We start from the raw sequence: 22,848 nt of genomic DNA on the forward strand, positions 1-22,848 counted from the left end.
GGCATATGACGATGGTGAGCTCCTTATAAACTTCCACCACATGGGTCGTGTGCACTTGACTTCATCTGGATCTTTGGATAGCTGTTCATTGTTCAGGTCACCATAAATCATCTCCAGCATGCCTAGTTCTCTCAGGAACTGGATACCCTTCTCCATGGTGGTCCACATGCCTGGGCGACATATGACATCTTCCTTGAAGAGATACCTTTCCTTCACGCTTGACAAGAGTCGCCTCCAAAGGCTGAGGACTCGTGTCCCTTTTCCAATCGCTTTGTCAGTGCCCCCTTCCCTAGAAAGGGATCCCAGCCGCTTGGCTTCTTTACCCTCTAATTCCAGGCTACTGGCCCCATTATCCCAGCATCGGAGCAGCCAGGTGACAATATGCTCGCCTGGACGACGTCTGAAATCTTTTTGTATATCTTGCAGCTCACTTAGGGATAGCGATCAGGTGGTTACTGCCTCTTTCATGAATTCTTCCTCTTCTTCCTCCCTGGGCAGTTGCCAGCCCTCCTCCTCCTGTTGTCGTGACAGTCCTTCTCCAGGGTAGTCTGCCTCATCCACTTCTTCCTCCGGCTCCCTTTTAGAAGAATTTTCTTCCTCCCTTACTAAACGAGCCGACTTCTGCTTCCAAGATTTCTTCTTGTGTACAGGGGCGACTGATACCGGCACAAAGAAATGGTTCTTTGGTTCAGCCGCAGGGCCTGTCACTGAGGTCGGAATGACCACAGTGCCTGTCACCAGGGTCAAAGTGGCCACAGTGCGTGTTGTTTTACCGTCAGATCCAGAGACCACAGCCAAGTGGTACCTCTCCCTTTGAGGGTACTGAATGGTGTTGAACAGGGCTCAGTAGGCATGGGCCAGGCCCCAGCACGTTGCAGTGATTTGTGTCTCCCTAGAATTGCCAGGGTGACAGCATACTTTTTCCAAATGTTCTACTAATTTTGCAGGATTCTGCACTTGCTCAGGGGTGAAGTTCCAAAAGACTGGGGGTGCCCATTGGCCTAGGTACTTGCCCATGCTATCCCACACACCCTGCCACTCAGAACTATCCAGCCTTGGGGCAGATCTCTGGATGATATTCTTAAATTGCTTATTAACTTTAGACAAAACCAAAACAAAATTCCAAAGAAATACCAATAGAAGTATCTTAACTACCCAAGGCTGTTCAAAATACTGAAAAGTTACTGTAATGAAGAAGGAAACATCATAGAAGAAGGTAGTGACACTGCCATTCTGTATTTCCTCCGTAAAAAAACTCTCAGAGGAAGAACTGTAATTGCTAGTTGTCTCCACGAAGTGGTAACCGTAGGACAGTAATGGCTTCATTGAGAAATTCAGATACCAAATTAAGACCAAGGTCAACGTTTTAAAAATAAACCTCCCAAGCGGAACATCACCAATCACTGCAGACCACAGCAAACTGCAAAAACCAACACCAATCTCTAACATGTACAGCAAAAAAACGAGCAAGATGCAGATTACACAAATCAACATCGAGAACAGAGGAACCAACATTGTGACCCACAACTGTTAACAGATATAAATTCCTTAATACGCTGTGGTTAATCTGTTATTATCTCAAACCCTTCGAGCCCCATGTTGGGCACCAAAAAGGACTGTTGTGCTTTAACCTCAGTCAGCAACTGAGCACCACACAACCACTCGCTCACTCCCCCCCTCCCCCGCCCCCCCCGGTGGGATGGGGGAGAGAATTGGAAGAGTAGAAGTGAGAAAAACTTGTGGGTTGAGAAAAAAACAGTTTAATAATTAAAATAAATAATAGCAATAATAATAATAATGTAATAATAATAATAATAATACACAAAGCAAGTGATGCACAGTACAATTGCTCACCACCCGCCGACCGATGCCCAGCCAGTCCCCGAGCAGCGGCCCCCCAGCCAGCTTTCCCCAGTTTATGTACTGAGCATGACGTCCCATGGTATGGAATGTCCCTTTGGCCAGTTTGGCTGTGCCCCCTCCCAGCTTCTTGTGCACCTGCAGCCTCCTCAGTCAGTAGAGCATGGGAAGCTGAAAAGTCCTTGACTAGCGTAAGCACTACTTAGCACCAACTAAAACATTGCTGTGTTATGAACATTGTTCTCATCCTAAATCCAAAACACAGCACTGTACCAGCTACTAGGAAGGAAATTAACTCTATCCCAGCTGAAACCAGGACACTTGTGCTGGTATGTTATTCATATTTCAGCTGGTCAGCTGTGGGTTTACAAGCCAGCCACAAAGCTACTGAAGAGCCCTTTCTGCCATTCTTGCAGAATCAGAGAGAACAGCAGTTTGCTATCCCCAAACCACATGGAAAGAAGGGAGAAAGAGAACACTTGCTTCTGGAGCAACTTTTCTTTGATCAGCTTCGTCTGGTGCAGAGCCTTTTCAGGGCTTTTGAAAGAAGCATGGACTGGCTTGTGCTGTATAGCTAGGATGAGCTTTATCTTCAGGAAGATAAAAAGCACTTTCCTCGCAAGGCAGATAAAGTTTTCTACCAAGGTCTGGTGGTGAAGAACTCCCTTTTCTGTAGCTAGCACAGTATGGAAAGCTACCACCACTTTCACAGAACGCTATCAGTCATAAACTAGCTGTGATGTGGACAAGCCAATGTGGAAGTTAAGGTAAGAAAGGTCCTATCTCTGCATGTTACCAAGGCTGGCAATGCTGCTGAGGTTTCTGATAGCTTTGCATGCATGTATTTTCCAGTTGTGCCAGGGAGGGAATGGAGAGTACTCATGTCCCTCTGAGACAAACCTAAAAGCTCATAATTAGAAAGCGACACACCTGCAGTGTGAAGTGGGGTGTCCTGACACTAATGCCAGATTGTCTGGAAAAGTTCCTTACTGATAGGATTCTGGGTAATTCTACTTCTCTTTTTTTTTTTTTTTTCCTTCCCATATGTGGCAGTGGGGGTGGAGATAGGGTCACTCCAGTATGGACAGCAGTGCTGTACCCATTTCCCTCTGTTATTCTGAGCGACTCTGTGTCCCTGGCTAATGCTTTTTGCTGTACAGTTGGATCACAGAAGGGAACCACTGAGCTGTTGCCTAAGCAGCTGGAGAGTGACAGTGTGCGACTGCCGAGGGGAGAAGGAGAGGGTAGGTGACAATCACAGGGGAAGGCTGGGGGCTGCTGAGCCATAGTAGCAGGCTGTGTGTTGCACAGCAACTGGGAGAAGGGAGCTGAGAATAGGGTTTTCCTCAGCAAGGCCTGCGGTGACAAGATTCAGAGATTCTCAAAAAAGCAGCAGTACCCCAGCTAGCAATTGACAGGAAGCTTTACGCTTTGCCTTTGAAAATAGGGACTTTTTTGTTGTTGTCCACGCAATTTTTTAGTTTCCTTCACATTTTCATTGTGTACTGTTACCATAAGTACAGTACGGTATAGCTATTTCATAGTTTGCAAGACAAGTTTCAAGATGGGGGATTTTTTTACTCATTTATTCAGCAATTCTTTGCAGTTTTAGACTGCCAGCTTGTGTATTTATTAGGTGCATTTTACAAGAATGTGTGTTTAATACTATCACTGAGCACAAGGCTGGAAGGAATCAAGTGAAGTCATCTAGCCCAGCCCCAGGACCTGGGGGCAGAATCTGATCTCTCATTGTTTAGCGGTACTTGTCTAACCTGTTCTTAACAGTCTCCAGTGATAAGTTCAGCACTGTCCCTAAGCAATCTATCATAAGGGCTACCTGTCCTCGGGGTGCTCCTAGATCATTTTTTCTAAAACTGTTCAAAATAAAAATTATCACTGTTGAATAAAACGATTCTATACTGTTCTCAAAGTGCAAATATACAAAACTGGAATCTGAGGAATTGAACAAACAACCCAAAAACAAAGGAGGTGGAGAGGGGAAGAAAAAGAATGTTGCAAACAATAGAATAAAAATATGCAGCCTGAGATTAGAAGCTCATTCAGCTTTCAGCCTTTAACTGTATGCAGCTCTGTTGAGCCTTTTCATACTGGGCTGCTTTCAGAAATCTGTGGGACAAGCGTGGAAAGGCATGGAAGCAAGCCCATGTTTGGATAGTGGGGGGAAAAGTCCACCGTTCTGGTTGCAACAGAGGCGGCATAGCTGGGAGCAGTGAGAGTTAATTCCAAGAAAAAGAAGCATTCTTCAGTCTCAGAGAGCTAAAGCAAAAGCAGTTTGGGGCACGTCCACACAGCAGTGACTTGGAGATAAGAAGTCACACTCAGGCTATCCTGAGGCAATCAATTTTCTTCTAATACTGCAGGTGAAAAAGCTCCAGCTAATTGGAAGTGTAGTCTAAGAAAACACAGCTCTTAGCATAAATGCAGATATGCCATAGGCTGGTGAAACATGCCAGAGGACAGGAAGGGCAATTTCAAATGAGCCTTCTTTCTAACAATAACACTTGTTTGCTTGTGATTCCTATCAGTTCCCACTGCATTCGACTGTCCTTTTAATAGTCCCGGAGCATCTACCTAGCTAGCTGTCTGCTTCTAAATGGACCTAGCTCTGACACCTCTGTTTGCCTCCATGTCCTTCTGCTCCTCAATCTTGATAAGCCCTCTGTGCCAGAAATGCCCAGTCTGATCCCAGAAGTGACCCTCAGAGACTATCCTGAGGTTGTTAAGTATTTCTTCTTGAATTATCCTGAGACCAAGTGATGATGAAGATAAGAGTTAGACCTGAACACTTAAGAATTCTAAGATGAGAAAAATAACAAGTGATTTTTTTAATTCATTATTTAGCGTCCATGATTTCAAAAATCTTTGCTTCAGCTTAATTTTAAAATACTGTCCTTTTTCTTTGGAAAATCTCAGTACTAGACTAGTAATGAAAGTTATACCTCTGCAAGTAGTGATATATTTTGGGCTACTGGCAAAACCTTGAAGGTATACCAGAGAAACTGGTGTAAAAATATACCAGGGAAACAGGCATTGATATTATTGACCAAAAAGGTTACATTTTCTCCCTCTTGCAGTGTTGCACAACCGGGAAAAAAACATGTCTATCCCTTCTGGAATGATTGAGAAGTCACTGTTGTAATGAAGCCATGATGAAACAGTTTCCATTAAATTCCATTTTATTTCTTAGTGAACATGATGCATTCACAAAACAGAGATATTTTTGCAAGCCTTGCCTGGTGTACTTGGGGTTAACGTTGCTGGTACCCTGTTACTATCTCCCTGTTTGTGCTGCTACTAAATGGAGTTGCTTGCTGATGGAATGCCAAGTTTTGCACTTAAAAGGAGCCTTGCTAAGTTTTGTACCGAGAAAAATAGTCTTGTACTGATGAAATACTATACTTTCAACATGGAAAAAAAGCACCTAGAAAATACTTGCTATGTCACAACACTCTGAAATGTACTTTATAACAAAACTATCAAAAGTCCCAAATTCTTCCAGTTGGCAAAGTCTCAGTAAACACATCTCTTTGACAAAGTTTTCTTTTCAGAGTCTGGCATGCCAGAGATTGATGGGGGAGGGGATCCGCAAAAAGGAAATTTGTGATTCTGTGGTAGAAGGAAAGTGGTGAAAGAGGAAGGGTGAGCTAAGGCTGCTTGGCTGGATGTCTTGTAACATACGTCTCCTTAGCATCACCTTTATAGTGAGAATTACAGCGGGAGATTGATGGTTATCTTGGGTACAAAAGAGAAGAAGGAAATAAATAAATATGGAAAAGACTCCACATTTTGGAGAATATTGTGAAAAAAATATTCCATGAATCCTAGTGGACAAATAAAAACATGCAACTTGTACTTCCTAGCAGTACAGACAAGCTATCTCTCAAGAAAAAAGTATTTGTCAACAGGTACTTACCACATGCCTTCACTGTACTGCTGCCTGACTGTGTACAGGACTCAGTCCCAAAAGCCATGAAGGCAGAGTTTGCTGGTCCATTCCATAGGTTCCTCAATCTGCTTTATGAAGCACAGAAGTTATTGCATCTGAGGTTAGCACTTCATCCTGAAAAACTACTGCTATTCCCAGCACACATCTTAATAATTATTACTGGAGTTATCACAAAATGGAATAGAAAAATAGAATTCCACGACAAGATCCTGTCCAGCTCCTCAGGGTATAGGTAAGTGGTATTTTTAGGAGTCTGCTCAGGTCTTCTGCTTCCTTGCAAGTCTCTCATTCCAGGTTTTAATGGGTCTAGCTTTTATAACCGTTTTCCACCATCCCATTAGCAGTAGCTTCAAAATGAAGCATGCCAGTGATGCCTATACATCTAATGGATGTATGAGTCTGTGTAATGAATGATTAGTTCTCTGAATCCAAAGGATGGAAAACTAAAAAAGACTATCCTGACCATAGGCTAGTGTTTTGGTGAAAGGCAAGATCTGAGAACCATGATCCCCAATCAGGAAGGGGCACGTGAATTCACAGGGCAGCAAAGCAATGTGAGGAAACAGATCTGGAAGGGATAAAAGAGGTAAACTCACCTGTTTAGTGTTGTGAGATGTTAATATTGGTACTCTGGGTAGCACAAACAGCAAGTGTTTATCCTCATATTGGTACTACAATTCAAAAGCTTCCTACACAAATGCAACACTGTGGACACACTAGAATTTCAAGCAGAGAACAAAATACATAATATTCGATCATTTCCTATGCAGCAAGAATTGCCATGTGATGATGCAGGGTTTTTTATTAGTTAGCAGAAGAGCTTAGTGTAAAATAATCCCTGTCAGAGAGGCATGTGTCAAAGGGCTTTTAACTGGGGGGTGACTAAGTTACAAGGCATAATGTTAAGGTGCTTTTCTAATTTCTCATCCATTTCAATCCCTAGAAAATGAACAGTCTCTGTGAATAGACACCTTTCCTAACCTATTGTTCAAACTCAGCTCATGCTATCTGCTCAGTGAAAAGCTATACCTATTCTGTGTGTTGGTTTCAATACACAGAAATGAAGAACAGAGTTACACGAAGATCGGCTCAGACTCTTGTTTTTACCTTGAGCTTCATCTCCTAGAGCTGCTCAACCTAAATCCCTTCTTCCTCAGAAACCCCGTTCCGACTTTCACTATAGTAAGGCATGGAAGCAGCCTTCTGCTTTCGTGGGTCATAACCTCCCCTCTAGACATATTTTCCAGCAAAAATCAACATAGGCTAAATAAAGCCAATGTGATGTTGCTGTAAAACCATATATTTCTTTCAGAGGGATTTAAAGTGTGAGGATAAGTGGAAAAGCCATGGACACAACAGTTAGTTACTCCCCTTTAGTCCCTTCAGGATCATTTTGCTGAAAGCAGAGAGGACCTGCTAAACTATGTCCTAAAGAAAGGGGGCCGAGACAAAAGAGTCAGACTCAGCATACCACTATATTTTATATAACTGTATTGGGAGTCTGTGCGCAGGTAGTGGCAGCAGGGGCTGCAGGGCAGCCTCTGTGAGGAGAGGCCAGGGCTGCCACATTGGAACAGCCAGTTCCAGCCAGCTCCAACAGACCCACCGCAGGGCACGGCTGAGCCCAGCAGCCAAGACGGTGGCACCTCTGGGAAAGCATATTTAAGAAAAGGACAGGCAGTGAGGAATGAGGGGAAAAAAATGTGAGAAACGACCCTGTGACCACCAAGGTTGGAGAAGGAGGATGGGAGGAGGTGCTCCAGGCACTAGAGCAGAGATTCCCCTGCAGCCCACAGAGGACAACGGTGGAGCAGTATCCACACCGCAGCCCGGGGAGGACCCCATGTCATAGCAGGGGGATATGCCCTGAAGGAACTGCAGCCCATGGACAGCCCACACAGGAACAGAAGTTTTTTTCCTGAAGGGACTGTATCCCATGGTAAGGACCCGTGTTGGAGCAGGGGAAAATTGTAAGGAGGAAGGAGTGGCCGAGGGGAATTATTGTGGACTGACCGCAAACCTCCATTCCCCATCCCTCTGCACTGCTCAGGGGCAGGGAGGCATTAGAGGAGTTGGGAATGAAGGAGGAGGTTGAGTCTGGGAAGAAGTTGGGAGGGAAGGTATTATTTTAACTTTTGTCTTGGTTTCTCACTGTCTAAATCTATTTTAATTGGCAATAAATTACATTAATTTTCCCCAAGGTGAGACTGTTTTGCCTGTGACAGTAATTGGTGAGTGATCTCCCTGTCCTTACCTCAACCCATGAGATTTTCATTTTATTTTCTCCCCCCTGTCCTGCTGAGACGGGGGAGTGAAAGAGTGGCTGGGTGGGTATCTGACAACCAGCCAAGGTTAAACCACCACAATAACTAAAACCAGAATTAAGACCATCTGACTTCCCAAAACAGGGGAGACATTGTGGCAAATTCCTTTTTCCTTAAGATATAATGTTAGAGTAAAGCTAAGCATGACGTTCCCTTTTTTTTCCTTTCCTCATTAATGAATGTGAAAATATTTTTGTTGTAACTGTAGTGCTACACTCACACATCTGTTTTTACATTCACAAAACAGCAAAGTTATGTTGCATTAACGGACCTCTGAATCACTTTCTACCATGTCTTCATTCTGAATTTAACTACTTATTTCACAGGTTAGAGGAGATGACCTCTGAAACTGGCTTAAAAGGCCTGAAATTCCCTTTCTGCTTTCTGTGACATTGAATTTATTTTTTTTATTTATTCATATATATATTATATATTTTAAGTATGTATTTAGGGGTGGGATTTTTATAAATTTTTTGTGGAGCTAGCTAGTAAAGATAACAAAAATCCAAATAATTGAAAAATACACAGAAAAAGAAAGCCAGACAAATTTTATAGTCATTGAAATGCACTGTAGGATTACCTTTCTACAGTAGGCCAGTATATTCAGAACACTTATTTTCGGTAACTAACTTCCACTCCTTTTTCCTTGTATGTCATAGTGCTCTTTACACGGTTAACTGTTTTTCTTTTTAGAACACCTCTGAGTTCTAGGGCTACGTTCAGGAGCAAAGGTTAGCAATAAGCAACCCCTAAGTTTGCTAGGTTTCACAAGAACCACACGGTAGAGAAGTTCTGGAAAGAGATTTATCAATTCTCTCAGGAAGAGACAACCAGAGGGAGGACAAAGGAGGCTATATGAGCTCCTCACCCTTTTCCCAATGGAAAAAATTGTACCTCACAAAGATGCAGCATATCTCTATTTTACCTAATTTTTAACACAGAGCTGTGACATAAAAACATAATCAAATATTTAAGGACATCTTTTTACTAATTTTTCTTTATGTGGGAACTATGTGAGGCTGCATATGGGAACAGAGGAGCCGAGAACCTCTATTGCTGTTTTCCTTCCCTAGTTATTTTAGGAGTCCTCTGGAGAAGGCATGAATGTTCATCCCCATGTAGCCAACAAGCATGAACTAGTTTTCTAACAGTCTTATTGATTACAGAATTAAAGTTCCAGTCCCTTCCCTTTTCGTTCCTGTAATCCTATATCCTCCATATGTATATACACACAAATATGAACGGACGAAATCTGCAGCATGTTATCCCTTACACAGACACAAGGACAGAATCAAAGGGTAATTTTGTTTGCCTTGTGTGTCTCTCAAACTCTTGGCCTAGGTTCTAAGCAAAAAGACTTCTCAAGATATATACTGAGTTATATCAAATATGAGATGTATTAAAATCCTGCTTTTAATTTATGTCAATTAGCTTTTAATGTGAAGAGGAGAAATATTGCCACTTTGTCATGAATAGCATGCAAGAACCCATACCCTCTCCACTGAAAGGAAATTTCTGAGGTTACAGCTCAGTGATATCGAAGTTCTATCCATTTTGATGTCTGATGTCTGATTCTTTAACAGCACATCTATATATAATTTAATACCTGATGTTATTTTCTCTCTTTCTCTTCCTCTTTTTTCTCAGAACAAATTATGACATCGACATCTAAAGGATTTTTCCGACCATTTTTTATTATCTTCATTGTCCTTGGTTGTTTCATGGCATTTATACTAATTTATATCAAACCAACAAATAGCTGGATCTCTGGTCCTATAGAATCAGCCAGTTCAGTTTTGAAAATGAAGAGCTTCTTTTCTTCCAAAACTGATAATCTTAATGAAACTACTGTTTTGATCTGGGTTTGGCCATTTGGTCAGACATTCGATCTAACATCCTGCCAAACAATGTTCAATATCCACGGGTGCCATCTGACTATTGACCGCTCACTATATAACAGATCCCATGCTGTTCTCATTCATCACAGGGACATTAGCTGGGATCTGACTAATTTACCTCAGCAAGCCAGGCCACCATTCCAGAAGTGGATTTGGATGAACTTGGAGTCTCCAACTCATACTCCACAAAAGAGTGGCATTGAACACCTCTTTAACCTGACCCTGACTTATCGGCGTGATTCAGATATTCAGGTGCCTTATGGCTTCATGATGGTCGGTACAAGTTCCTTTACATTTGAAGTGCCAAGTAAGGAAAACTTGGTCTGTTGGGTTGTGAGTAACTGGAACCCTGAGCACGCTCGAGTCAAGTATTACAATGAGCTTAGCAAATACATTGAAATCCATACCTACGGACAAGCCTTTGGAGACTATGTCAATGATAAAAACTTGATTCCAACTATCTCTACTTGCAAATTCTACCTTTCCTTTGAAAATTCAATCCACAAAGATTACATTACTGAGAAACTTTACAATGCTTTTCTGGCTGGATCAGTACCAGTTGTACTGGGCCCTTCCAGAGAAAACTATGAGAATTACATTCCAGCAGACTCTTTTATACATGTGGAAGATTTTCTCTCCCCCAGAGAGCTGGCAGAATATCTTCTGATGCTTGACAAAAATAACAAGATGTACCTTAGTTATTTCAACTGGAAGAAGGATTTCTCAGTGCATCTTCCTAGATTCTGGGAATCACACGCATGTCTTGCTTGTGATCATGTGAAAAGACACCAGGAATACAAGTCCATTGGAAATTTAGAAAAATGGTTTTGGAATTAATTTGTGTGTGTGTGTGTGTGCGCGCGCGTACGCACTTTTTTGAAGGAGCCAGAAGAAACTTCAGTCCAAGTGGAGAGGAAAGGAAATGAGAAAAAAAAGAAGGAAAAGAGAACCTTATGTCATGGTTTATCAGCTATCCTCTCTTGGCTATCCTATTTATATTTTGTAAGAGATTTTAAAAGATCAGCAGCAGCAGTCATCAATACTCAGTTTTAAATTATAATGTACATACTAATTATGTGCACTGAAGAATATTTGATTGTTTACTATAATTTTTAAACAAGATTTTCCACTTTTTTTGTGAAATATGTCCCAGTCTTACACTTAAAGTAGTCATTTTTAACACTTCTTTTTTATTTTTAACATTACATTTGCTGTTTAGCATATTTGGAAAATGAGGACATAACTTTTAAATGCCAGAGAGAACTTTAAGAACATAATTTGCTATTCCAGTCTGAAATGTGTATAATATTTCAAAAGACAGTAAAGTTTTTTACAGTTCATCTTACATTTTAAGAACACAGTAAAGTTCAATACCTACCATTATTCCAGTGTGATCAATTGCACCCCTTTTTAAGGGTGATGAACCTAGAAATATAGTTTTTAAAAGGTATTACAATAGTAGACAGTCTTTGTTTCTAAAAATAAAATGTTTCCTAACAATAGCTCCATTAAGTTACTTTAGGAATATGTCTGTTCTTACCCTCCGAAGAATAAAGAAGTCAGATATAAAGATGAGCAACCCTAGTGACCAAAGCCCAGGTTCATCCAATTTTTGAGTGTATTTAAATGCAGTATGTCCTTAAGTCTTATTGTGTCTCAAGTATTGTTTATCTGAACCAGGGCTGTAAGTGCTGTTATACAGATACAGAGATAAACAGATTATTTTAAAATAGGTATTTGATTGTATCAGCCTCATGCACTGAATTCAGCTAGTAATAATGGATTTTTAGAAACAGCTTGTTGAGAAATTTTAGCAATTTCTCTCATATAATTTCTTGAATAATTGTGAATTTGTCCCTAATTCTGTAAAGATCTGTTGAACTTTAATTGTAGCTGGACAACTTGCTGTTATGACTCATGCATACGGAAAAAAAAAAACAAACAGTTTATTTCCAGAAAGAAATACGTTGAAATTCAGTAAATAAGTTATCAGGCTGACATATTAAACCATTTAACTCATTAAGCTAATGAATTTTGTTTTTTGAAAATATTTTATGTGACAGCTATAAAAAAATGCACTCAAAAGCAGCAGTTGCTATCAAAATTTGAATATATAAATAGCTTCTTAAGTATTAAATTTGCTCTGATAGCAAATATGAAAATGTGATGATTGTCATGATTGTTTAAAATGTCTGCTTTTAACATGTGTCGTTTGATTTTATTACTTTTTTCTTTCAGCTAAGACTTAAATATCTGGTTGCTATATATATTCATATGTACAAGGTTGGTTTATTGACATAAATGTATGGATATGTTTTGGTATCAAGTGAAAGCCAATCAGCTTGGTTTTTCAGGTCAAAATGTTACAAATCACACCTTCTACTGAAGAAAAAAGTTTAACTGGAAAAACTTCAGCTTATGTGATGTATGAGACCCTCATCAAGGAAAGTAGTTGATCAAGTACTTAAGATTAAACTTGCAGACAACAACGTTGCTGAAGTAAGGGAATAAGGGATAAACGATGATAAACATTTAGCAAAAGATAAGGTGATTTGTCAGATTTTTTTTTTACCCCAGGCTGGAATAGAAACACAGAAGGCAGTAAGAGTAATGTAGTTAAATTTCTAAAACAGGACACTCCACAGAAAGGTTATAGAAACACTTGTGCTCTCCCTGTGGCTTCAGAAGCTGTATTCTGATCCAGATATTTATTTATACTATTTATTGCTGTCTTTAAAAGCTAGTTTGCAATATACTGTGAACCTCCTAAACTCACCAGCATTCCAGTACGAAAGATGAGCTTACCTTGCAAATTAATGCAATATAATGAAACCCAGCCTTCTAAAAACAAAGTGCTGACATGGATGCAATGTGAGTAGTATTTCTATCATTTTGAAGGCAAGTGGCTATTGCCTACAGTCTATAGGACATCATACCTTTTGTTTTCAGGAAGGCTGTGAAATTCTCAGTTGCTGAATATGCCACTGCTTTGGCTGGATAATCTGATTCCCTTGATGCTGGAATTTGGAAGTTCTTTGCATTGATCTCAGTGGAAGTACATTCAACCCTTGGTGAATGTGCACAGCCCCTTACTTCATTCCTCATTTCAGATAGCGGGAGTTGTGCTGTGGGTTACAAGGTCTTATGTTAAATCAGACTGGTTCCTTGGCATCAAGATTCAGCTGATAAATTCTTATATTAGTAACAAGTAAGCACAAGAATAAGATACATGACTTGTTACTACAAATATCAGTCCGTGTATACACAGGAAAGGTTTGAAATATATGCTAAATTTTAAGCCTGTAAGTAATGTCATTACCTCTGTGAGCACTGGATCCAGTCAGCATGGCTAATCTTGGGCTGAATTTTAAGAAATGTGCAAGTCTTTTGATGGAACTGAAAAGAGAGTTGTTCTCTTCACAGAAACTCCACACAAAGCTTGTATACTTTGCATTCAGGACGCATTGCTAAAATTGTTTCAAAAACAGGAGAGAAATCTAATCCAGATTGAAATGACCAAGAATCATGACCAAATCCTAAACAAGAGACATGACCCTAATGCCTCACTGGCGTTCTTGAAGAGTGTGGGCTGGAACATAAGTGAGCCATCCATTTTATGAAGATTTTAAGGTGATCTACAGGTATCAAGACTTAAGCAGTTCTGGATATAAAGATCTTTGCTGACAGAAGATGAAGCATCTTCAGGCATGTCCAGCCTAGGTGGTAAATGATGTGAAGCAATGGATGTAAAACATCTGGACTCCATGCATGCATAAAGGCAGTCTACCTAGACCTACACACCTAACTTACAGAAGATTGATTCCAGTCTCTATATAACATTATGCATTGTGATGTCTGTGCTCCTTCAGTGAGCTACCCTACATGAACAGCTAGCATCAATAGACTCAAATAGTAAATCACTGTGAAGGAGAATGGGCAAAACCAATTAATTATGGAAGGGTAAATTACATGGAATTAGTTAAAATAGAGAACAACGTATTATTGATGCCTTGGTACCACTGGCAAAAGAAAAGAGTTGTACAAGAAAAGAGAAATGAAAGATGAGAAATTACACCAATTCTTAGTATTTTCTCAACAATTTTATTTCAGGTGTTCAGTTTATTTTATTTGCCAGCCCACAATAATCTTGCATATGCACTTGTGACATGTTAACTCGGCAGTCACTGAAGACAGAGAGTAATCATTTTTCTTTCTTTTACAATGGCTTCTTTTGGATGTTTTTAGGTTCTCTGTCATGCAATATCAACATTACTGCCTTTCTCAGTGTGGAAAATAAGACCCAAAGCAGATAAAATACTAACTGCAGATGCATTGCTATCCCACTGAATGTGAACAGACATCAGACAAAACTGGCAGCAGATCCTTCTAAAGCAGAGTTTTCCTTTCATTTCACAGACACTCAATGACCACAGCAGCACTTGCTCAGTATAAGATCTCCATTCCTTAGTGAATCCTGGTTGCCAGTTTCTTTCAATACCTCTTGCCATCCGAGATGTCTGTACTCACAGTGAACAAGCAGCCTGAGTGAGGCCTGAGTGCGAGACACATCCAGCAACATATTTGTCTTTCTGAAACAGATCAAATAAAATGAAAGTTGGACGGAGAAAACATGAATGCGGGGATTTGTAGAGTTCATGCAGGCTGAGCAAGATATGGGAAATTGGCACTACTGAGCACAGTAAACAGCTACTTACTGTTTCTAGCTACTTATGTTTGTTTCTCAAACTGGGCTTTAAAAAAAAAACCATAACATAATTTTCTCCCATCTAATCAAGCAAGCTTCAGTTAAATAACCAATAACTGTTGCTGATTATTCGGGAACGGGACTCCCATTGGCCTTGTATTATCTCTTTTATTAGACAAAAAATAACATTCGGGGGAAGAATGAAGTCTGTCAGTAAGCTAATCATGTTTCTTATCCGACCTCAAAAATCCTTATTCCTATTTTCTTTTCTTTTCTTGATTTTGCAGTAAATTTTCGTGTCATGCAACAATACTTTCTCGACTTGATTCAAGAAAGACCTTAAGCACATGCATATGACCATGAGACTCAAGCACATGCCTAAATTTAAAAGCATCTTAAATGTTTTAATGAATTGGGGCTTCAAACAGTATGTTTTTATCGCCTTTGGGAATTGTGCCAGAGAGCACAGTCTATAGCCAACAGAGGCCAATTTGTGTGGCCTCTTTTGCATCATGTGTGTCCATCCTGTGAGTAGACTGGCTACTCCACACTGAAAACTGGACTAATTCTGGCTTAGTGTCTATCCAATATACCCTGGCCCTACTCTTCTGCTTCAGCATACTGTTTGTGCCACCATCGCCTCATGCCATCCACTCAGCCTGGCACTCCACCTTACAGCCTGCCTGTGCTGTGCAGGGTGAGTGAACTCGCATGTGGTATAAGGAGCTGAGAGGAGCTGGGGCTTGCTGAGATAGTATTTCAAGGACTGTCCTAGGAAGAAAGCATAAAACCTGGTCATGTGTGCATCCTTTTAATCTGGACTGAGCGTGCCCTAGAGAGGGTCAGTCTCAGCCATACCTGATTTTCCTTTTGGAGGAAAATATTTGGTTCAGTCTAAATGAGACTCTGTGAGTGATCAACTGTGTGCGCAAAGTGGGAACAAGAGGTGTATCTGTGCAGGCTGACAAGGAGGCTTCTGACCTATTTAAACCTAATGGTGAAAGGTAATCAAATACTCCAGTGTTTCCTTGGTCAAAACTAGTACATTATTGAGAAAAGAGTCCAGGGGAAGTATTTGTTTATCTACCAGTTGGTGGGCTTTTTCATTAATATTGGCTGACAGTTCTGTTTTGTTTGTTTGTTTGTTTTTAATATAAGCGATTTTTAAATGTTAGAAATCAATCAATATGATTCATACAAGATAGTTATTTCAGCTCCATCTTTCGCTCCTTGCTCAGGCAAATCTTCCACCAGAGTCAGCAGGTGATTTGGGACATTCCCATGCTAGTAATAAAGGATTGAGCCAAGGGTGGAATGGCTGGAGTAAAAAGCAACCTTCTTATTCATGGATGTTTCCCTTCTAATATTTGAATGACCAGTTCTAGTGCTACAGCCAATTCTACCTTCAGAGAATCAGTGTAAAATTCATACTGGTTAGGTATGTTCATAAAAGGTACTGAAATGCCAAGAAATTTATTAAATAAACCATGCAGTAGTAATTTTAACTCATGGCACAAATGCCACAGTGATACAGATGATAAAACCATAAACTCATGAGAAATAATTAGGCCTAGAGACATCACCCTGCAGTTTTCATATTGGAAAAAGTCACTTCATTACTCTATTGGAAAGGTAATTAATTGGGAATCTTTTATGTCGCCATATTCTCTACGCAATTAGCTGAAATCAACAGCCTCTGTGCAGTGAAAAGTTCAGAGATTTGCTCATGTGGCAGAAAGCCTTTCACCTCCAGGTTAATAGCCTGAATTATGAGTAGGTTGGTACAGCCCGCTGTTTGGCAACCTCTAGTAGATGACTCGGTGATCTCAGTCAGGTTTCTCATTCCTGCTTTCAGCCAGGGAGGCAAAGAACTGATCTGAGACTCATCTGACATCTTCTGTGCATTTCTCGGCACGCTCACGGGGTGGCTTAGGACACTCACTCCTGCAGCCTGTACCATGCCTGTTCATGATTACGCAGAAGACTTTGCTGTTCCAAGTAATAAGAGTATTGGCATTTTTTTGACGTATGGTGCCAGTCTGTACAAATGAAGTATTCATACATGGGGGAACTCTTCATTAGCATTCCTAAGTAAATAATTAGTAGGAAAATCATTTAATCATTGCAAATTGGCAGCAAAAGCAATTGTTTGTTATTCTTTATATGAATTAGTACAGAGGAAAACAGGCTTTGATGAAACTTTATCCCCCCGGCTTGATACAGCCTGTTTGGATCCAGATACAGGGACATGCATGATAGCAAAATTTGAAAGATATATGGTAAACCAACACTTTTTAATATATATATATAAAGTTGGGATAAATTTCCTATAGAGCCTTGAAACTGTAACTAAACACTTCAGCAATCGCCAGATGAAAAATGTTCCCATCAATCCTTTTCTTTATAACATGATAAGAAAAGCCAGTCTGATATACGCTGTTTGGCAAATACATTAACCACAAAATCTATGTTTTCCTTTGCTGTTTTGTTTTGTAACACACACGTTATAAGAGATGAGATTAAAAAGTTTGGAAAGTTAACTCCCTTGGTGCAATTTAATGTTTTAAAGATTCAATGGATATACTGAAGAAAAGAAAGTGAAAAACTTTTCCATCTATACAAAATCCTAATGTGCCAAACTCTTTCCAGTGAATGAAAAAAACAGTTAAATATACTGACTTTTTATTAGGATTTGCAAAATCTTCTATTGACGCACTGTAATTTTGCACTATTTTGTAAGAAAAGAAAAAAGGAAAAAGAAAAAAGGAACTGAAAAAGGAAAAAAAAAATTCTAAAGATAGATGCCAAATGTATAGTTTGTAAAATACTATTTTTCTTATATAAGGTGTCATCGCATTGTGAATCTAACTGTGTTGTTGTAAACTGTGAAAAATGTGATGTACTGTTGTGACACAGCCTACTAAGGGCCATTTCTAACACACAGATTAGTCACCCGAACTTGTTTATATGAAGCATATTCATAAATCTGAGATCACTTTTATACTTATTTTTTGTAGACTATTTTTCCACATTTACAACACAACTGTTATTTTATATCAAACATTAATTTTGCTTTAAAATATTATTTGAATAGGTGGGTGGGTGTCTTAAATGTGCCAGAGATTCAAAACTGTAACAAAGATAATTCAGAAACTATTCTTTGCCAAACTGTAATGCTACTGAAATCAAAGATGTTTTCTTGAACAAGCAAGCACAATGTCAATAAACGATAGTTTCTATTCCATAATAATGATGATAACGTTACATTTGCTAGGATAAATGCCTGGTAGTTATGAGCTGCATTTCCCTTCTGTCTTTCTGTATGTTGGGGAAATGAAACTGGGTGCCATAGCTGGCTGTCATAGATATTCAGCCACTCACATAATGTGCCGTGGACTTGACCTCTGAAATATATTGATGAGAATTAGGAGAAGAACCCTCAAGCCGCTTGTTCTGATTCAAACCCACTTTCTGTGGTGGGTCACGTGAAAATGGGATGGTTAACACACACAGGACTGGTACGATCTCAGTAAAGATAGTAAGTTCTGTATGTAGAAACATGGGACCACATTTACTCTCTTAGTGCAAGATCAGGACCAAAGTCCCTTTCTCGTGTGTTTGAGCTTACACACATAGCATTGAGTGGGATCTGATATGAATGCTTGCTTCATGTTCTCAGCTAATGATATTCCTTGTACTGACAACTTAATCTTTTATGTGTTTTATATAGTGTATATATATAATGCATAAATTCATGTGTAAGCAATAGTAACCATGGAAAATTGAATTTTAATAAAAATAATGAAAACCATTCTTACCTGCAGGCACGTTTTAAGATGCCATGTTAAAAGGAGATCTTGTAAAAAGCTGTAATTTTATTTATTAGTGATTGTATATTTTGCCCCATGATCTAGACATTTTATAACAGGGATTCTACCAAACTGTTTCTTTGTTCCCTTTGAACAATATCATCACCCTGAGATGCATCTGAAAAATGTAGAGGTTCAACCACTGATGTTTTTCAGTATTTTTTTAATTTGATGTTGTTGTTACACTTTCTTCTGATTACCTATAGCTATGTTCGGAGTTTTCAACACAATTTGACTGCAGTCAGAAGATACCCTACTGTATGAAACTACAGGTAACTGTAACCATTTCAAGGACTTTCATCATTTATGTGAAATTAATATTTCAGAACTCTTGATTCCAAGATGGTTAACAAGCAGCTCACTGACTCTTATTTATTGAGCACTGGAATTCTCCCCAAAGTATAAACACTGAATTATGTAAATAATAGTGCTCTATATAAGCCTAACAAATTATTGTAATAGGTATATTTAAAATAAAAAGACAACATTCTAAGTGTACTATAGTCTTTGATCATTATTTTGTAGGTCTAATGTCATTCTTTTCCTTCTTGTGGTAGTTCTCATCAAGAGCCTGATCTAAAGATTGTTGCTGGTCATTCCCATGACTTCTGGCTGAGATCTCACAAACAGAAGTTTAGTTCTTTTTAAGCTGTTACACATGAAATTCTTGTAAGTGTTCAGGGTCAGACTGAATTCATATGGACTGTCATGAATTTGCTGTCTACAGCAAGCAACACAGCTGAATCAGTATGGTACTACAGTCGAGGTTACTTTGCCTTGCTATTAGCAATGTAATTATGCAGCACTCTGAGCAATCATTTGATTTTTCTGAATTTACAAGATATTTGCTACTGGAAAATGGGCTTTATTAGGTCTATGTAATCTTACAAAAAAAATTATCTTTAAAAGTTCTCAGAGAAGTAGAGTAGTAATTTACATCGTCATATTTCATTGCTTTATCTACTGTACAAATAACTTACATTTGCAGAGCTTAACTGTATCTAAAATAGCAAATGGTTAACAAAATGGTGTCAGTTTTATTTTTAAATATATATGCAAAAATTGAAATAGCTGCCACTGAAATAAATGTAATAAATAATGCAGTATTCCCAGTAGAACAGAGCATTTGGTCCCAGTGATCGCAAAGTTTATCCAAGACAGAATATTATGTCTGGCTACTGTGCCGTTCAAAAATCCTTTTCCTTTCTATCAGACAGGCAATTTGCTTTCCTCCTGAGCTAAAAAAAACTTTTCTAATTTGCATACATTCTTTAAACGTTTATTTAATTTATGCCATTTACTCAAACTAAACTTATCATCATCTTGAATTCATCCTTGACAATCATAGAATCATAGAAGGTTTGGGTTGGAAGAGACCTTAAAGATCACCTTGTTCCAACCCAGAGACACCTTCCAGTAGACCAGGTTGCTCAAAGCCCCGTCCAACCTGGCCTTGACAAGTACAGAAACAGACTGATTTTTTAATAATTTTCCCTTTTTTATCGGGAAAGAAGTTCCTGCCACATTTCATTCATTCCACCCCTCTCATTTCTCCTTCTTGCATTCAAATACCACATCAAAAAGTCAATCTAGGACAGAACATACAACTTTCTGTCTTTAAAACAGAACTTTTTTTCTTAAATGATCCGTTTCTTCTTCCTCTCATTTACAAACTCCCCCTGGATATGCCAACCTACTAGACACAAAGCCTTGTGTGTTCGGAAAGCCAGGTCTCTGCCCCTGAATGTCAGAAGCAGCCGACCTAATGATCTGCTTCTGAAAGCACAGCACTGAAGTGAAGCCTAAAAAAAAATGGTCACGCATAAAAGGTGTGCAGGTTTCTAACACTGCCAGCAATAGGGGGCTATTACAGATGCTGAAACAACATCTGTGGGTGATAAGGCTGCTGTGGGCACAACTTCCTCACGCAGTGAAACAAGCAATAAGCCCCACATAAGCTTTACACAGGCTGGTCCTTCAGCACAAAACAGTTCATTGAACCAAACATGCAGCCAGTGTGAGTCTGAGAGCGGGCTAGCGAGGCTAATAGAGAAGGTGAGACAGACAAACAGTTATGCTACTTCTGGGTCCATTAGCTGGTTGCATCCTGGCTCAGACCACCACAAAATACCCCACGTCAATTCTCACACTGACTAAAACAGCAGCTTCCGTTCAAGAAATATATTGTCTCAACATATATTTTAATTCCAATAAAGTCTTTGGACAGGATAACAAGCCTTTAGGCAAAAGACTTGGCTGTAGCTTAAGAGATTTCAGAGCAGATGTCTACATCTAGGTGTATAGAGGTGTAATGAATTTCAAAGTTCACACTACATGTAAAGGAATCACAGGTTTAAAAAAGTAAATGGAGTCTGAGCGCAACTCAGCTCACCTACTTGGGTTGTCTTCATCTTTAATCCTGCCTAAAATCACATTAAAAAATAACATATTAACTAGCCATTCAATGACAATTTTTAGCGCAATTGATTTTGATGCACAACGAATCAGAAAAATGAAAGAAAACAAAGCTGCTTGTGTTGAAAGGTGAAAAATTATCAGGTTTCATTTTTTCAGTCAAAATTAGTTGTTTGTGATATTCTAATGGATACTTTTATGAACGATCAGAATCACTCTCAAAATTTTTGCCTTTAATCAAAAACTTAAGATTTCAGTAATAGCTAAAATAATATTAAGATTAATTTTAAATATTTAAATATTAAGATTAATTTTAAAATTAATTTTAAAAATTAAGATTAATTGCATACTAATTTCAACACTTTTTCTGAGATGTTTCTTTTTCCCAAAGGAGGCTATTTTTCAGTGACAGGATTTTTGAATGAGGAAAATGTCATCAACTGCATTTTCATTCTTCTCTTGGCTTCTGTCATCTGAATTCTGTCATGTGTGAAGAACACATACTCAGTGGGATGTGGTTAATCAAAATGGAAGAGTTGTTGCAAAAGGTTTCAAAATAATTTCTATATAGTCACAGACTTGCTGCTGTACCACAATCATGTTATTCCTGCAACAGGAGCAATCATCTAATAGCTGATTGCCATCTTTCAGACACATACTCTCAAGTTATGAAGTTCACTTTGGTTTTTAAGCTGCTCGGTCTTGTTATTAGCAACATTACCGTTTCTGGCATTCGTTGACATTGTCTCCACCTTATGTCCACTTGGTTTCCTCAGCCATATCATGCCCTCTCCTTATACACTGACTCTGTATTTTTACATTCTCTGTCAGCATTTTATCATAAGAAAAAAAAAAAAATCTATTTCCAGCTAGAATGACTCAAGCCTCTGTAACCTTGAATTAGTGAGCCCTACACCCTTATGCCACTGCCCCTCCATCATCACTAAATTAGATTTAATTCACTGATAAGTGCACTGAAATGAAATGTAACAATGTACATGGGCAATCAGGTGCTTTTTAATTAGTTCTGCTTGTTAACCAAATATATTGTAATGCAATCAACTGGATGTGTCAATTACATCCAGAGTGGCGGTTTTACCCTTGAAACCTTTTAATCTAATATAGCTCCAAGCTGTCATGCGGTTATACCATACTAGACCCAGTCTTGAGCTCAAAGACAGTAAGCAATGCTGAGAGGACAGACCAATAGCACAGGACAACCATTTAGTCAGTTGTTATCCGAGATTCCCTGATTAACAGGAAAAAACCCATACAGCTAGACATACCATATAATTTACTACAGTGATACCTGCCTGCACGGGCTCAGCTAATTGTCCAGCAGCATTTATCAGCTCTGTTTCAGCACAGCCCTTGAGTCTGCACCTAGCGCCCTGGCTTCTGGCTAGCGCAGCGCACCATACGGACCCACAGAGCTCTCCAGCACCCTGGACAAGCTGCCCAGCAATAAGAAAGTGCAGATGCATCTCCAAGCATTCCTGAGAGCTGGATAGCACTGCCTGGTGAGCAGGATTGAGCCTGTAGGCCATGCATCGGTCATACGAGATCTAGGTCAACAAGAGTGCGTTCAAAATTGCAGCTTGCTTTGTCTCCATCCTTCTTCATGTCTTTCATGTTGGATGTCTGAAAAAATCTTTTGTCTTCCATTTGTTTGATATTAAAAAGCATCCTCTTTCCCACTAGCTCTGAAAGCAATGGCACTTAATATTATCACTCAAAACCTCTTACAAAAATTACAGAACGAAAACCTTAATCTTTGTAGCGATTTTACGTGTCTCTGATGCATTACATT

The 22,848-nt window shown here is 39.3% G+C and overlaps 1 protein-coding gene across 1 annotated transcript in view; it reads left to right on the top strand.

The window, feature by feature from the left end:
* The window catches only part of FUT9 (fucosyltransferase 9), a 127,147-nt gene extending 116,039 nt beyond the window's left edge, over positions 1-11,108 (top strand). Inside the window, exon 2 of the mRNA XM_076335458.1 lies at positions 9,799-11,108. Coding sequence (XP_076191573.1) covers positions 9,807-10,886 — 1,080 coding nt within the window. The 5' untranslated portion in view covers positions 9,799-9,806 and the 3' untranslated portion in view covers positions 10,887-11,108. The remainder of the gene's footprint in view (positions 1-9,798) is intronic.
* Positions 11,109-22,848: the final 11,740 nt, after the last annotated feature.

The sequence above is a fragment of the Aptenodytes patagonicus genome, chromosome 3 (genome assembly GCF_965638725.1).
Source record: "Aptenodytes patagonicus chromosome 3, bAptPat1.pri.cur, whole genome shotgun sequence".
NCBI classification, from domain to species: domain Eukaryota; kingdom Metazoa; phylum Chordata; class Aves; order Sphenisciformes; family Spheniscidae; genus Aptenodytes; species Aptenodytes patagonicus.